This window comes from Molothrus aeneus, unplaced genomic scaffold, assembly GCF_037042795.1.
Source record: "Molothrus aeneus isolate 106 unplaced genomic scaffold, BPBGC_Maene_1.0 scaffold_36, whole genome shotgun sequence".
Lineage (NCBI taxonomy): Eukaryota > Metazoa > Chordata > Aves > Passeriformes > Icteridae > Molothrus > Molothrus aeneus.
Window position 1 is genome coordinate 863628 of NW_027099027.1, and position 17850 is coordinate 881477.

A 17850-nucleotide genomic window follows, 5' to 3' on the forward strand; every position below is an offset into this window, starting at 1 on the left:
TTGAGCGCAGGGCCGGGAGTTCAGCACAGCCCGGCCCGGGGGTCCCGCAGGGCGCGGCCCTGGAGGGTCCCAGACGGATCCCCGAGGGATCCAGAGGGGTGCCAGGAGGGGATCCAGGTGAATTCCCTGGAATTCGCCCTTTCCCCCTCCCCCCGCGCTCCCTCGGGCACTTTCGCTTTCGCGTCTCTGGAGCCGCGATCGGGGACGGCTGCGATGGCCCCAGCGCTGGGGCTGGGGGTGCTCCGGGGGCTCCTGGGGCTCCTGGGGGACCCGGGGGCCGCGACCAAAGGTGAGTGGGACCCCCCGAACCCGGGACTCCCCTGAACCGCAATTCCCGGGCACCGGGACCCCCTTGATCTTCCATTCCCGGGCAGGGGAACCCTCCTGAACCCCCATTTTGGGTCATGTCACCCCCCCTCACTCCACTTCCCCAGCACCGGGACCCCCCTGTACCCCCTCATCTGGCACCGAGATCCCCTGAACCCCCATTTCTGTTCACCGGGACCCCCCTGAACCGCCATTCCTGGGCACCGGGAACTCCCTAAACCTCCATTCCCGGGTACCGGGACTCCCCTGAACCCCCATTTTCGGTCCTGTGACCCCCTCAGCACCCTTTTTCAGCACCGGGACTGCCCTGAACCCCCATTCCTGAGCACGCGGACCCCCTTGAGCGCCCATTTCTGGGCACAGGGACCCCCCTGTACCCCCTTGCCCAGCATTGGCACCGCCCTGTACCCCCTCATGTGGCCCCAGGACCCCCCTGAATCCCCATTTCTGGTCACCGACGCCCCCGGAACCGCAATTCCCGGCCAGCAGGACCCCCTTGAATCCCAAATTCCTGGAAGGAAACTCCCCCCGAACCCGCATTCCCCGGCACGGGAACCCCCTGAACCCCAATTTTTGGGCACTGGGACCCCCCTGCCCCCCCTAATCCGGGCCTAGGATCCCCCCGCACCCCCGTCAGTGCCTGGGACGCCCTGCACGCCCATTCCCGGCCACCTCGTCCTTCCCAGACCCCAGACCCGCCCTTTTCCTCGGCTTTTGGACCCCCAGATCTCCCAAATTTCGGCGTCCCCCCAGTTCTTCATTCCCGGCGCTTCCTGGAAGGGGTTCCAGGGGATCCCGGAGGGTCCCCTGGGGTTCCAGGGGGTCAAGAGACCCCCCTTGAATGTTCATTTCGGGACACTGGGACCCCCCCTGTACCCCCTTCCTCAGCCCCGATAACCCCTGCACCCCCTTAACTGCAGCCTGGAACCCCCTGAGCCCCCATTCCCGGGCAGGGAAACCGCCCTGAACCCCAATTTCTGGGCACTGGGATCCATTACATCCCCTTATCCGGCACCGGGACCCCCTGAACCTCAATTTTCAGGCACCAGGGGACCCGGGGGGCGCGACCAAAGGTGAGTGGGAACCCCGAAACCGGGAACCCCCTAAACTTCCATTTCCTGAGCCCGGGAACCTCCCCATAGCCCCATTTTGGGTCCTGTGAACCCCCTCTATCCCCTTCCCCAGCACCGGGACCCCCCTGTACCCCCTCATCTGGTACTGGGAACCCCCCCTGTACCCCCACTCCTGGGCAGGGAAACCCTCCTGAACCGCCATTCTCGGGCATGCAAATCCACTGAGCCCCCATTCCTGAGCACGGGGACCCCTTGAGCGCCCATTTCCGGGCACCGGGGCCCACTTGAACCCCGAATTCCGGGAAGAGAATCCCCTGAACCCCCATTCCTGGGCAGGGAAAGCTCCTGAACCCCCATTCCTGGGCACGGGGACCCCCATGAACGTTCATTTCCTGGCAGCGGGACCCTCCTGCACCCCCTTATCTTGCCCCAGGACCCACCTGATCTCCCATTCCTGGGGATCAGGATCCCTTTGAATCCCGAATCGCGGCACGGGAACCCCCCTGAACCCCCATTCCTGGGCACTGGAACACCCCTGAATCTCCATTTCCGGGCACCGGGACCCCCCTGCACCCCCTCAGTGCTCTGGGACCCCCTGCCTCCCCTTTTCGGGCATCCCCCTTTTCCCACACCCCAGACCCTTTGAACCTTTTCCATGATCTTTGGACCTCCCAGATCTCCCAACTTTCCGTGTCCTCCCTTTTTTCCACTCCCGCCACTTCCCCAAAGGGGGTTCCAGAAGGTCCCGGGGGTCTCAGGGGGGTCGCCGCGGGGATCCAGAGGGATCCAGATGAACTCCCTGGCATTCCTTCTTTCCCTGTCCCCTTCCCCCGCTTTCCCTCGGTCTCTTTCTCTTTCCTGTCTCCCAAGCTGCGTCCCCGGGATCCGCCCACCTCTCCCAGCCCCAGACCTCCCTTTCCGTGACCCAGGGACCCCCTGGAGCCCCATTCCTGCCTTTCCCAGCTCCCAGACCGCACTTCCCTCAGCACCGGGGACCCCTGGACCCCCTTTGGTGGGCACAGGGACCCCCTGGATCCCCCATCCCGCCTCTCCCAGTCCCTTCCCTGAACCCTGGACCCTTCCTGGCTCTCCCAGTCCCCCTTCCTGCCTCTTGGATGCCGCAGACCCCCCAATCTCTGCATCCCCACAGTTCTTCACCCCCTGCTCGCCCTGCGGGGGAGTCTCAGGGTGTCCATGAGAGTCCCAGGGGGGATCCTGGGCCCTGGGACCCCCCTGAATTTTCAATTCTGGGCACTGGGACCCCCTTGCACCCCCTTATCCAGCACCAATCCCCCCCTACACCTCCTTTCCCATCCATCCCACCTTCCTCAGTCCCCAGACCCCCCTTTCCCTTGACCCTGATACCCCCTGGACCCCCATTCCTGCCTTTCTCAGCCCCTGGCTCCCCCTTTCCTCTGCTTCAAGGACCCCCAGCCTTCTATTCCCAGGTCTCCCCACCCTGTGACCCCTTTCCCTGGCACTGGGGACCCCTGGAGCCCCTTTCCTGGGCACAGGGATCCCCTGGAACCCCCATCCCACTTTCCCAGTCCCTGCACCCCTCACCCCTTCCATGACCCTGGAACCCCCTGAGCCCCCTTCCTGGACACCAGCACCCCCTGCATGCCCTTTCCTGTCCATCCCACCTCTCCCACCCTGCACACCCTTTCCTTGGCTCCAGGATCCCCGAACCCCTTCCCAGCTCTCCCAGTTCCCCTTTCATTGATTCATGATCCCCTCAGCCCCCCCAAATCTCTGTGTCCCCCCAGTTCTCCACTCCCTGCATTACCTGAAAGTGGCGGTGTCAGAGCCCAGCGCGGGGATCCCCCAGTTCATGGCCATTGGGTTCGTGGATGGGATCCCCTTCATGCGCTACGACAGCGAGCGGGGCAGGACGGAGCCGCTGACGCAGTGGATAAAGGATGGAGTCGAGCCGGGATATTGGGATAGGGAGACCCAGAAGTGTGTGGGACACCAGCACACGTTTGTCGAGGACCTGGAGACACTGGGGGAGCGGTACAACCAGAGTGGGGGTGAGTGGGGGGATCTGTGGGGCTGGGATGGGAACTGTAGGGCTGGGGTGAGGATCCATGGGGCTGGGATGGGATCTATAGGTGACGGATGTGGATTCACAGGGCTCCAAGGGGGTGAAATGGGAATTCATTAGGCTGGTATGGGATATCTTGTGATCTGTGGGGTTGGGTTGGGATCCATGGGGTTGGGATGTGGATCCATGGGGCTGGGATGGGATCTGTGGGGTTGGCTTGTGGATCCATGGGGTTGGGATGTGGATCCATGGGGCTCCAAGGGGCTGGGATGAGGCTCTGTGGGTCTCCCTCAGACTCTGGTGCTCCATGGGGCTGGAATGGGGCTCTGTGGGGCTGGAACACAATTCCATGGGTCTCTGTGGGTACAATCCCCCCAGGTCTCCACACAAGGTTGCGAGTTTCTGGCTGTGAACTCCTGTCCGATGGGAGTGTCCGTGGATCCCACCTGGATGGCTACGATGGGCGGGATTTCATCTCCTTTGACCCGGAATCCGGGAGATTTGTGGCAGCCGACAGCACTGCTGAGATCACCAGGAGGTGCTGGGAACAGGAAGAGGTGGCTGAGTATCGGACAAATTACCTGAAGCACGAATGCCCGGAAGGGCTCCGGAAATACGTCGGATATGGGCAGGAGGAGCTGGAGCGCAAAGGTGGGAGCAGAATTCCTATGGGAGTTTGGGATCTGGGAATGGAGGACTTGGGAACACAGTAATTCCTGTGGGAATTCCATGGGTAGATCTCACCCCCATGCCATTCCTATGAAATTCCATGGTCAGATTTCACTCCAGTCCCATTCCAGTGGGAATTCCATGGGTAGATCTCACTCTCATCCCATTCCTGTAGGAATTCCATGGATAGATCTCACTCTCATCCCATTCCCATGGAATTCCATGGGCAGATCTCATCTCCATCCTATTCCAGCAGGAATTCCATGGTCAGAGCTCACCCCAGTGCCATTCCCACAGAACTCAATGCACTAATTCCACCATTATCCCATTCCAGAGCCCCCTGATGTCCATGTGTCCGGAAGAGAGGAACACGGGATGCTGATCCTGTCCTGCGGCGCGTACGGATTCTACCCCAACACCATCGCAGTCAGCTGAATGAAGGGGGGTGAAACCTTGGATCAGGAGACGGAGTGGGGCGGGATCATTCCCAACAGCGACGGCACCTTCCACACCTGGGCCAGGATCGAGGCGCTGCCGGAGGAGCGGGAGCAGTACCGGTGCAGGGTGGAGCATCCCGGAATGCCAGAGCCCGGGATCTTCGCTTGGGGTGAGGCTGGGAATGTGGGGATTGGGAATTCGGAATTCCTAAATGGGGATTCCCCTCCCCCTCCTCACTATCCCATGTTTCCCAGAGCCGACGTCTGGCGGGAATCTCACTGTGGTGGTCGCTGTGTCTGTCATCGCTGCCATCCTCATCCTCATCCTCATTGGATTCATTGTCTGGAAGCTCCAATCCGGTAACACACGGGATGGGGGTTGGGAAGGGGCATGGATCCACCCAGCACCGTTCTGGGAATCCTGTGCCACTGACGCTGATCCCACTTTGTTTCCACAGGGAGGAGGGACAGGAATGGATACAACCCAGCAGCCGGTGAGTTCCAATGGTGTATCCAGCTCTGGATCCCTTCTGTGCGGATCCCAGGATGGATCCTGGGGTTAATCCTGGTGTGTGATCCACGCTGGAATCTCATGGATCTTCTCTTTCTGCAGGAAAGGACATGGGAACCAATGGCTTGAGCACAGGTATGGAGCAGGATCAGGGTGGGATTCCAGAAGGGGATTAGGGCAGGATGGACGGACTGAGATCAAGGAGGGGTTTCAGATCAGAGCAGGGTCCAGAGTGGGATCAGGGGGAATTGTAGAGTGGGATTGGGGCTGGATTCTGGAGTGGGATCAGGAGGGATGGATGGAGCAGGATTGGTGTGGGAGGGATGGAGTGGGATCAGGGCTGGATTCCAGACAAGAATCAGGTGGGATGGAATGGAGCAGGATCAGGTTGGGGTTCCAGAGAAGGGTTGGGGCAGGATGGATGGGGCAGAATGGGGTGGGATGGATGGAGCAAGGTTGCAGCAGGATTGGGGTGGGATCACGTGGGATCTGGAGCAGCTCCTGCTCTCCATGGGCTCCAGCCAGGTCCATCCTGTGGAATGGGGACAGGGACAGGGTGACACCGTGACCCTCTCTTATCCTGGCAGGAATCACTGCCTGAGCGATCCACAGAGCTGGATTCGGCCCCTTCCCTCTTGCTGGGAAAGCTGAGAGCTGCCAGCAGAGCTCATCCCACTGCTCTCACCCACCCCATGGCTCTTGCTAACGGATCCATTTCCGGTTTTCCAATGTTTTAAAGGCAAGAACCACAAATATGCCCAATCCTTCACTTCTGATGTGAAATTATCCTGCTTTGGGCAATAAATCTGGATTCCCTCCTCCAGTGTCTGGCAGTTCATCTCTGGGAACCAGGAATGGGAATGGGGTCACTGGGACAGAGATGGAGACACTGGGAGCAGGGATGGGGACACCAGGAGTAGGATGGGAACACCAGGAGTAGGATGGAAAGACCAGGAGCAGGATGGGGATATCAGGAGCTGGATGGGGACACCAGGAGCAGGATGGGGACATGAGGAGCTGGATGGGGACACCAGGAGCAGGATGGGGACATCAGGAGCTGGATGGGGACACCAGGAGCAGATAGAGGTTTGTCAGCCACACCCAGCTCCATCCCCCGGGATTCATTTCCTGCCCTGTGTCCCATGTCCAAGGTGTCCCCAGGAGGGTTTGGCCACGTTGGGTTCCCAGAGGGGCAGCGCGATGGGGGTCAGGTCAGGCCAGGCCTTGTTGTCCCCAGTGGTCCTTGAGTGTCCCAAAATCAGGGCTCGGGATCTCGGAGATGCTCCCTGGCCATGACCACGGCCATGACACATGCATGAGATGGCCGTGAGAATGACCATGAGTGACACAGCCCTGAGATGACCATGACATGGGATGACCATGACTGTGACCATGACCATGACACAACCACAACCCTGGCCATGAGATGATTTGGACCAAAAGGTGACCATGGGTTGGCCATGGCACAACCACGGCCTTGAGGTGACCGTGACGTGATCGTGGCCATGAGGTGACAATGAAGTGACAATGACATGATCATGAGATGACCATTACAGTGAGATGACCCTGAGCATGAGATGATGGTGATCAGGAAATGACCATGACCATGAGATGATCATGACACAACCATGGCTTTGAGACAATTGTGAGACAATTGTGACCATGAGGTGACTGTGAGATGACCATAACTGTGGGAAATAAGAAAAGCCTTACAGAATAAAGACCTTTTCCAACTTTGTTCAATCCTGTTCACTTCTGTTTGCCTAAAGGCATTCTGGGAAGATTCAGCTGTGGTTTGATGGCCAGAGAGTGGGTTGGTGGTCACCTCGTGTGTGAGGCAGGGATTGGCTGGGGAGATGCGTAGACACCACATGATCAGAGAGCTGATTGGGTAAAGGGACACGTCAATAGCAGCACCTCAGTGGCAGATGTGGGAATCCGCAAAATTAGAGGTCTTGGGAAAGCTGCAAGATGCAGGCCTCAGAGACAGCAGAACTGTGAGTAGAGCTAAGCAGCAGCCGTGAGATAGGTCAGCAGAAAAGGTATTTAAACTGTAGAAAAGCAAGGGCAAATAGAACAATGGTCTGTGTATTAATGCTTGTCTAGAATAACTCTAAGCTCCAGAAAGTTTATCTAGCAAGATATTAGGAAGGTTAAATCTTAATAGTGGAGCTCTGTGCTTTGTGTTTTAAGGCTTACAAGCAGGTATTGTATTCGAAATAAGCATTGTTTTAACCAAAAGTACGTGTGCTTGTGGTGATTGGAGAGAACTACTGTCAATATGATTTTGCTTTGTGTGATTGGTCAAGAAACTTATAAAGTAAGTTGTAACATTAAGTTCTTGGTCTGCTGCCTGGGATGTGAGCTGCTGGCATCTTCCCATTGTCATAATCATGTAATGAGAGTGATGCTGAAAAATAAAACAGCTCAAGGCACGTTCCACAGCAGTCCCGTCCCTTTTGTGGTCTGTAAATAACCCCCAGCCGGCGTTAAATGGTGCTTCCTCTGTGAGGAGTTACGTTAGACTCGAAGAATAAAAAAGGAGATCATGGACAGTTTGGGCGCCAGAGGCCCAGGTTGTTAAAAAGGAGGAATAGACCATGCCCTTCGCCGTCTGCATCTGATGTCCTTGTGAGTAGCATTATTAGGGGCGCCTGGGCTACAATATGGGAAATCATTTATCTAAAACAGAATGGGACGTGTTTTTCCAGCTTGAAAAAGTTTTACAGGATAAAGGACGTTCAGATATCTCAAAACATGAACTGAAAGACTTATTAATCTGGGTAAAAGCAAATACTTTAAATATAGACTTGCAGTCTGCTTTTACCTTTGATTTTTGGGACCAGATAAACTGGAAAATTTATAATCTATTCTCTCTCAAAAAGGAAGAGACTGTAGGCAGACTAATGCCTGTCTCCTGAGCTTTATTGGAGAGTTTTAAACAAAATGATTGTAACAGAGACCTTTTTGAACAACAAAACAGAACATCTTGTTCTGAGACTTTAAATCCAAGTGATGCTGGGCCATCGTCCTCTTTTGGAGAAATTTTGAGTTCTGTTTGAAATTCCTTCCCCTTCTGGCACGTCCGAGATTTCTCCAAGCAGTGTAGACAGCACTCTGATTCCTGGAAGTCAGATCAGCTTTCAGCTTCGGTCGTGCCCTCTGTTTCTTCCGGGATTCTCTGCGTCCCTGCTGCTGAGAACAGCCGTCCTCCCATTCCTCCACGAAAGCAGCCACCCCCGCAATGCCCAGAAAAGTGTTCAGGATTTTCATGGCATTCCAGGAATGTGGGAGTTTGTGAGTTATGTTCAGGGCAGGGTGGAGGTCGCACAGACCTGAGAGACGAGAATTTGAAGAGGCTTTGTGATACAAGAGCTACTTGTTCTGAAATTGTGCAAGCAGGGACGGCCGAGGGGAGCTTTGGGTCTGCTCTGCCTGGCCGGGGGCTGTGGGGGTCACTCCTGCCACTGCTTCCCCTTCTCGGGAAAATGCCCCCTCGGATTTGGTTCAGGCGGGCAGATTGCTTTGCAATTCTGAAAATTCTTTTTGTGTAAATTCCTCCAACAAGTCTCTCCCAGGGTTTTCTATGGTACGCCAGCCCTCAGATACAGGCGGTGGGGGAGCTGTGGATTTGGCTCTGCCTGCAGAGGACAGGGCAGGGGGAGGACAGAGGCAGCGGGCAGCAGCCAGGAGCCGAGCGGAACCAGGAGGGCTCTGCCCAGACAGATGCCTGGGATGGAGGCAGGAGGGCTCAGAGGAGTTTCTGGAAACACAAACAGAAGCCTTGAAGCCCGTCTCATTTGCTGCTGGGGGGGAAAACAGCACGTCGAGGTCGCGGCTTGGAGCTGGCAATTTTCCAGCTGGTTCCCGCAGGCAGAGCTGCAGTGCAGAACCTGTAACAGTGCATTGGAAATTATCACAGATACAAATTCGCGCGCATTCCGAGAGCAGGAGTCAAATTCTGGCTTTTTTCCACAGTCCAGGGTACGCGACTCCTCCCCTGCCCTTCCTGGCAGGGCTCCAGAGGCGGCGTGGTCCTTAAGCGATGCTGCGGCCAAGAATTCAGAGTTCTCTTCCCCGCCCATGCTGGCAGAGCTCCCGGGAAAGTTTGTTGCTATGGCAACATCCCTGCCGAGAACTTGGAGCTTGGCAGAGCTCCCGGAACAGCTGCTGTCAGTGACAATTTTACCCTTTCTGTACCAAAGACTACAATGATGAGAGGAAAAATTAAAAAGCAATCTAAATCAGAGGTTGAACCTCCCTTGAGATTACCTAATTGGTCTAATATTAATCAAAATTTAGAAAAAGATTTGGATTCAAAGATACAACTCCTTGCATTACCTGTAAGATACGGTCATAATGATGCAAATCCACGATATGAAAGTCTTTCTCACCATGATATAAAAGAACTGCGTCAGGCTTTGAAAGAAAGTGGGTTCTCCTTATTTTAATAATGTGTTGAAAAGTATTTTTAATTGTTATGACTTAGTCCCTGCTGACTGTCGAAATGTGGCTTCTCTGATTTTAACCAATTCACAATATCTTTTATGGGAATTACAATGGGAAAAACTCCTTAATAAATTGATTGAAAGATATGCAAATACTGCTTATGAGGATCTAGATGTTACCCAATTAGCAGGTGATCCACCTTACCATAGACTGGAAAATCAAGCAGCAGAATTGCCTCGGCCTGTATTAACAGATATTAAAGATGCTGCTAGAAAAGCTTTGTTTTCAGTTGAGCCAGCTGGTACACATGTGAATGCTTTTACTACTTTTAGGCAGGGTGAAACAGAATCCTATGGTTCTTTTTTAGATAGATTAACCCAAGCAGTCGAAAAACAATGTCCAGATGAACAAGCTCGCTACTATATTGTTCAAAACCTTGCTTTTGTAAATGCTAATGAGGAATGTAGAAAAATTATTTTAACTTTTCCTGATCAGCCTCCAACTGTTACACAGATGCTAACAGCTTGCAGTAGGCTCACTGCTCTTTGGCCGTTCATTTAAGTTCATTGTCAAAAGAGCAAGGCCTCCAGTGGATCCGAATCCATGCTCTCCTCTGGACTGTGCCTGCCGAGGGGGTACAGTTTTAGCCAACTGTTGCAAAGGAATTAATTGAGCTATCCTCTGTCCTTTTTCGATCCGCATTGGTGGAAAAAGAGTATGCACCATAATGGAAATCTCCCCTGTATAATCAGCGTCTATTACTCCAGATAAAACAAATAAGCCCATCATTGTAGCCGAGGAACGTCCTAAAAGCAGAGCTCCCATAGCTAATCCATCAATAATGAGTGGTCCTTTTACCCCAGTTGGAACCTTTTCTGGGTGAGTAGTCATCAAAATCACTGTTGCTGTGGCTTCGAGGTCTAATCCAAGGCTCCTGGCAGTGGCGGGCTGGAGGCAGGTTGAGCCGAAGTGGTGACAGCTACTATTTGTGTCTGGGCGTGGCGGCTGGTGGGCGCGCTGGCTCTGCCGTTTCCCGAGCGGCGTCTGCAGACTCCGGTGTTGTGGGTATCCAGGCGGCAATCTTTACACCAAACACTGACGGCGGGACAGTCCCGTCGCGTATGTCCCATTCCTCCACATCGGTAGCATCTGAATCGGCCAGTAGATGGAGCTCGTGGAGCATTGATTGCTGCTGCCTGGAGCGGGGCGAGGGCCGCCAGCACCTGGTTTTGAGAAGACTCTGCCTGCTTCTGTAACCCGACCCCTAGCTCTTTAATAGCATCTACTAACATTGCCTGTGATCCCAGCGGGACATTAGCTAATCGTTCTAAAGCTTCCTCTATAGACCAATTAGCTCCCAGGGTATTTATCACATTCTTGGTAAGCTGATTGCTGTTTTGAAGTGCGCATTGTTTTAGCAAGGTCCCTTTCATGAATTCAGGGACTCCTGCCCGTTCAATAGCGTTGGCTACCCTATCTATAAAAGCTCCGAATGACTCTTCGTACCTTGCTTCATCCCCATGTAAGAAGGAATTCCTCCCGGATCTTTAATTCTATCGATAGCTAAACGTGCTAACCGCATAGCCTCCCTGCATTTTTCGGGACCAATTAATGCTTGTGCCTCCGTTCTAAGAAACGGCCCGAACCCCATTAACTCCTCCAGGGTCACCCCATATAACGGGTCCCCTGGTTGTCGTACTACTGCGACACATTGCTGACAAATCGCATGCCAATGGGCATTAAACAAAAGCTGTTGGTGTTGAGTAAAAATGAGCCGTATTAACGTCCTGCAATCTGCCGGCATCAAAACCTGAGTGCCCCAGATGTAATCCAGCATTTGTTTTGTGGGTTCACTAGTTACCCCAAATTGACTAACCGTGGATCATAACTGCGATAACAGTTTCCAATCCAAGGCAGTTATTGTGGCCCGAAACCCTCCCCCCGCCAGGGGAGAATAAACCACCGGGCAGGCCATTTCGATAGCAGCCGATCTCGCCTCCTCATCCCCCGTGTCCATAAATTCTTTAGCTACCGCCACCCATGCCTCCCTCCGCTGCTGTGCAATGGCCCTTGCAAGGTCACTCTCCGACCCGGGGATGAGCGAACCACTAAGCGGAGGAGGTGTAGGGCTTGACACCGGGACAGGCAGCGCGGACGGCACGGCCAGAGGACACGTGGAGGGGGGCTGCTGCCCGAAGCAGGAACTGATCGCGGCGGGGAGCCGTTGTCTGGAGCGGGGGCTAGGGTCGGTGGGGAGCCGCCGCTTAATGCAGATGCCGGTGCCGGCGGCAGACCGCCATATGAGGCAGGAACCGAAATCGGTGAGGGGGTGCTACTTAAAGCAGGCGCCGAAGCTGGCGGGGCCGTGCTGCTTAGAGCAGGCGCCCATGGGGGTGGGGAACTGCCGTTTAGAGTAGAAGGCGATGCCGGCGGCAGATTGACCGTGGGCGTAACAGGAGGCAGCGGGGAAACAAACCAGTCCCCGTAACTCCTGTTCCTTTCATGAGCTGCACTCGACTGCCGGGCAGCTCTTTCCTCTGCGTGGTATTTCAGCAATTCATCATGCACGACTCGCCATAACTTCCCCCACTTCCTCGCGGTCTTATCATCATCTATGACTGCCTGCCACAGCTTATCCCCAAATATACGCCACTCCGACAATTCATGCACCGTGTGCAGATTATGAAAAAGCCCCTGCGCACACCCATAAGCTAACTACCCAGGAAGATCTTTCTGTAAATCTATACCCTTAACTTGACGCCCTTGTAAAAAGTCAGTAAATAAATCATATGCTGCTTGCCTTTCCTTATCCATGTTGACGATAACAGCGCGCTTCTTGCAGCTCTTTTCGGGCTCCGGCAGCACGTATCGGCCGGGCTCTCCTCTGAGGTCACCCGGGGCCGGCACCTTCCCTTTTTCAGCGGTGCTTTTGCCGTCCTCAGCTGCGATAGGACCCGAAACCCCGCTCACGCCGCCGACCGTGGCTAGTGCCGAAGAAGAACGTCCGGGGTCACCATTTGTCGTGAACAGCGGGAGAAATGCAACACACCATATGCGTGGATGGCAAATCCCAAAGTTTATTGAAAACTCACACATATTTATATTGGTGTTAATGAAGCTTATACATATTGCAAAAGCTGAGCTCATTATTGGGTAAAGCACACTTGGATCAACCACACCTACTTCTATCTTCTAATAATTATTTTGCTTCTATGTTTGCATTCTTCTAGCTTCTCTACCTAAGATATCTGCATTTTCTGGCAAGCAATTTTCTCCCCCGTCTTCCCGTTTCAGAGAAGGTCACTGTGACCTTTGTCAGTGATTGGACACTGGTTGCTCAGTTCCCAGCTTGTTTCCCCTATCCTTATCCATCGGTATCACATCGAAATGTCCTTTCTCAGCTAACCAATTATCCAAAAAGCTCTCTACAGAAGGGGATTGGGAGAAGTGGGATCATGTGGAGCAGTGGGATGGGGATTGTGTGGGCCTGGGTGTGTGGCATGTATTTGATAGCAAATAAAACTTTCAAGAGGTCCTGATTTCTGTCCCGTTCATTTTCAGTCAGTTCTGTTTACAGAGTGCCACCTTGTCAGCTGTTTAAATTTCTATAAAAGTCCCATTTTTAAATCATCTAACCCAAACAGTCCAAAAACCAATATCCAAGTAAAGCCACTCACCTGTAATTAAATTTTTAAAAAATATTTTAATTGTTTTTGAGTATCTAAGGGTGATAAAGTTTAATTGTTTGGTTAAAATGTCTGAGAAATTATACTGCTGTTTGGTTTTGTGTTTAGTATATTTGTAATATGAATTGTTTCACTACGGTGTGTTAGATTGTATGCTAGTTTTTTAGATATTTTTTATCTAAAGTGTATTAGTCATGGAGTTAAAACTTTCAAAAGGGATTTCTTGGTATATAATTTGTTTATTTATATGCATTGGTAATATTATAGCAACAATTGTTGTTTTTTTGGGTTGAACCATTGGAATATTGTAAGGAAGACTTGAGATTTTATTATAATTTATTTAATTTTAATTATTATTTCTTTATTTATAATTCTAATTTTTTTGAGATGTGTCCTGGTTTAGGGCAAATTTGAGAGAAAACCTCCCCGGGGGCCCCTCCAGAAAGCAAAGCCACAGGGCCCTCCCCCCAACCGGTTCGGGAGGGATTGCTCAGAGAGAAGTGGAAAGAACCTGTTCATTTAACAGGCACAGCACCCCCAGCACACAAAATGAACAATACCCATGACACCGCTCTTTCCCGGCTCTGAAAAGGATGACAAATTCAGAAAGTCTCTCTTGGGGGTGGTCGCTCTGTTCTCAGTCCCTCCGGCGCTGGGGCAGCTGCTGCAGCCACAAGGTGCAAACTCTCGGTGTTTCCCAGGTCCCAGTCCAGAGCAGGTTCAAGTAATTCTGAAAAAAGGAAAGGAAAAACAGTCCAGGGAAAAATTCAGACTGCGTAGCTAAACTAACTAATGAGCAGAAGCAAAAAGCGAGAGCAAAGCAGGAGCAAGAGCAAAGCAAAAAGCCAAGCAAAAAGCAAAAGCAGCACCATGTACTGCCCCGTCTCTGTGTCCCACCAGCTGTGGAGGAGCAGGCTGATAAGAAACCAAAACAAAACTTTCACTCTTCAGAGCCAGTCTTGGAGGCACAGAACATAATATCCAGCATAAACAGAAGACACGAATGGGGATACAAGCATCGTAACGTCACCCTAGGACAATGTCCCAAAGGTCCATTTGCTGTAGATGGGATGACTTGCACGTCAGTGTTTTCCAAGGTAGCTTCTGCTGCTGCTGCCACACCGACTCCTGCGCTCCCTGCTGTGGCTGATTGAAGAATGTCCAGGTTGTGGGGGAGCATTTGTGTCACGGCGCGCCCCCTTTAGCGCTCGGTTCCGCGGTTCCCAGCGGCTCCGTCTCTCTCGTCTGTGGATTTGCATTCGCCGCTTCGGTGCCCGTGCTTGTCACATCTGCTGCACTTTCCCTTGGAACCAGTAGCTGTTGCTGTTGGTTACTTTTCTTTACGGCTCTAACTTTGCACCCGTGGCTGCCACACCGAAGGCAAACTCGGTCGGGGCCGTTTTCTCTGTGCTGCACAAGTGGCTCAAGGGCAGTTGCCATTGCGTTGCTGGATAGGTGGCCTTGTCCTCTGGAGCTCCTACTCCCAAACAAGCTTCTGTCATGTCTGCCACATTAGCTGTTCTGGGCAAAGTTTGCAGGATCCTTTTGGAGGTGAGATTTGCATTTTCTACTGCTAATTGCATTCCTAGCACAGTTTTAACCTCTGGGCACGTTCCTGGAGCCCAAACTACTGCATTTCTGAGGCGGCCTAGGAAACTCATACAAGTCTCATTTGCCTCTTGTCCAATGGGGGTATAAGATGGAGGTGCTAGTCCCATATCTGGAAATGCATGAGAAGCCTCTCATGCAACTTTCTGAGACTGTTGCAAAATAGCAGTATGCAAACGTGCTTGAGCTTGCGGGTCAGCAAAAGGGCCTCTCTTCAGCATCATTTCTGGGGGGCCAGGCTCCCTAGGGTCTCTTTCTAAGGGGTTTTGATTATTTTTACCATTTCAACACATTCTGTGTGTCCCTGCAAGCAAGAAAGCACCACAGAGCCTCTCCCTCAAAGCCTTGAGGTAGTGCCAAGGCAGAACTTGTTCATGCTCTTTTCCCCTGGTGATTTTCTACTCCCGTCCAGACTCTGATAGCAAAGCCGTGCTGGTGACAAAAGATTGACCTTGGCATCCTGGGGCACTTTCTGGGTGGGTGTTTGAATCTGCTTTTCCAGGCCTCAGGCTGAGCAGGGTGAGGCCAAGGCCTGGGCCCCTCCAGGCGGCGCCGGGAGCCCCCGGGGCAGCGGCGAGGGGCGGCCCTGAGGGGCGGCACAGGGGGCATTTCCCCCGAGCGGGCGGGCGGGCGGGCGGCGGGGAAAGGCGCCCTGGGCACAAGGGCAGGCACAAGGGCCCCGGCTCTCTGCAGTGCGGGCGGCCCAGCGCCAATCGCTGCTCCCGGAGCCGCTGCCAGGGCCGGGTCTCCTCCCCGCCGCTGACCCTGCACCTGCAGTGCTGCCTCCGCCTCTGCCGGGCTCCCCGGCACGGACGGCAAGGATGTGGACACGCTGCAGCAGGGGCCCAGCAGGGACACCCAGATGGTGCCAGGGCTGCAGCTCCTCTCCTGCAAGGAAAGGCTGACATAGCTCGGCTTCTTCAGCCTAGGAAAGAGACCCAGCCTTGATCCAGCTGTGGCCTTCCAGTACCTGAGGGCAACACACAAGAACGCTGGACAGGGACTTTGTACAAGGGCAGGCAGGGACAGGACAAGGGAGCGTGGATCCAAATGGAGAGAGATTAGGTTTAGGTAAGGGATTCAGTAAAAAGACTCTCCTGGAACAGGTTGCCCAGAGAAGGTGTGCATGTCCCGTCCCTGACAGTGTTCAAGGCCAGGCTGCATGGAGCTCTAGACAAGCCGGTCCAGTGCAAGGGGTCCCCAGCCACAGCAGGGGGGTTGCAGCCATGGGATTTTCCAGATCCCTTCCAAGCCAAACCAAGCCACGACTCCATGATTCTGGGATACTTCCCCTCCTCATCCTCTGGCAGAAAAAGAAACTTGGCCCCAAGTTCCACACTGCAGACCATGTCTTTTGACAGCCTGCAACTGTGTCAACAGAGACAGAGATGACATTACTGACACGATTTCTCTTTTCTACTTGAAAAGTAAATGCTCTGCTCCTGTCCACTCTGGCAAAATTGTCAGAAGAGGCAATTGTTCCCCATGAAATGCTTGGTCTCATGCAAAGAAGAAAGAAGCCAGAAGCCAACAGTCTTCTTTATTGCTACATTGTTTTCTTTGGTTACTTCTCTAATAGGAATGACTTTGGGGTGTGATTTGTTTGTTTCTCTCTTTCGTTCCTTGGGGCGCGCAGAGGCTCCTCCGTTGGGTTCGCGGGGCCAACGGAGGAACGGCCGCGAGCTCCGGCAGCTCTGCAGCAGCAGCAGCAGCAGCGCTTCTCTCGATCGGTTTTACACTCGACTTCCCACTCGCTCGACATCCCCTTCTCCCTCTCACACTCACGCTATTCCCGTCCCTTGCTGTGCCGTCCGTGTTCCGCCTCTCCCAGCCCGGCTGATGCCGCGTCCCGCAAGGCGCCCCTCGGCGGGGCCGCCCCGTGCCCGCCCCGGCCCGCTGTGGTTCTGCCTCGGCCGGGCTCTCTCCGTCCTGGCTGTGGCACCGCTGGAAGAGCCGCTCGCTCTGGTGCTGGCAGAGCAGTGCGGGCTTTTGGCTGCGCCTGGCGCGGGCTCTGGTCCAGCCCCGGCCGAGGCCCCGGCCCCGAACGAAGCCCCTGCCGCGGTTCCGCCCGCAGCCGCCCCGCTGCCGCCCGGCTCCCGCCCCGTGGCCGACAGCGTGGCCGGCAGCTGCCCCGCTCCGAGCTCGGCCGCTCGCCAGCTCGGCCACCGGCCCCGAGCCGCCGCAGCCCGGGGCAGCTCGGCAAGCAGCAGCACGCCGGGCGGGTGGGTGCCCCGGGCAGAAGAGCGGCAGCGCAGTGCCGCCCGCACGGGCGGAGAGGCCTCCCCTAGAGCAGCTCTAGCGGCAGGGCCCGCTGCTGGGCAGCGGCGGCTGCGGCAGCGTTTACTCCGGTCCCTGCCATGCCGACGGTGCCCTGGGAAGAGACAGGGCCGGCTCGGAGGGCGGCGGCGGGCGGCAGGTGACGAGCTCAGCCCGCCGCTGGCCTTGGCTCGCAGGCGGCCATCAAGCGAGTGTCCCGGGAGCGCATCTCGGAGTGGGCACGGCCGGGGAGTGAGCGGGGCCAGCGGGAGGAGCCGGCGGGGCGTGCCGGGCGGGGCTGAGGCGAGGCCTGGCAGGGCGGCAGCCGGAACGCTGCGAGGGCAGCGATCGTGGAGTGAGCGGGGGCCGCGCAGCGCCCCGGGCCGGGCCATGGCGAGCCGCGGCGGGGCCGGGCAGGGGCTGCCTGAGGCGCGGCGCAGCATCGGCCCCGCTGATGGCATCGCGGTCCCCCCGCAGCGCAAGGGCGCCCTTGTGCCCCTGGAGCTGGCGCTGCTGTGGAAGGTGTCGCGGCCTGGCTTCCGCAGCGTCGTGAGGCTCCTGGACTGGTTCGAGGTGCCCGAGGGCTTCGCGCTGCTCATGGAGCGTCCGCAGCGCTGTCAGCACCTCAGGTACTTCCTGCACGAGCGGCGGTTCCTGACGGAGCCCGTGGTGCGGGGGCTGTTCCGCCAGGTGCTGGAGGCCATGGGGCACTGCAGCAGCCACGGCGTCCTGCACCGCCACATTAAGGCCGAGAACGACCTCGTCGACCTGGCCACGGGCGAGGCGAAGC

At 55.1% G+C, this 17850-nt stretch overlaps 1 protein-coding gene and 2 pseudogenes across 1 annotated transcript in view; 2 read left to right on the top strand and 1 right to left on the bottom strand.

The window, feature by feature from the left end:
- Positions 1-17850, bottom strand: part of LOC136570728 (uncharacterized) — a 2607743-nt pseudogene that overhangs the window by 841861 nt on the left and 1748032 nt on the right.
- The window catches only part of LOC136570729 (uncharacterized), a 2347277-nt gene that overhangs the window by 729616 nt on the left and 1599811 nt on the right, over positions 1-17850 (top strand). Inside the window, 1 exon segment of the mRNA XM_066571173.1 lies at positions 10152-10163. Coding sequence (XP_066427270.1) covers positions 10152-10163 — 12 coding nt within the window.
- LOC136570734 (class I histocompatibility antigen, F10 alpha chain-like) lies at positions 214-5274 on the top strand (annotated as a pseudogene).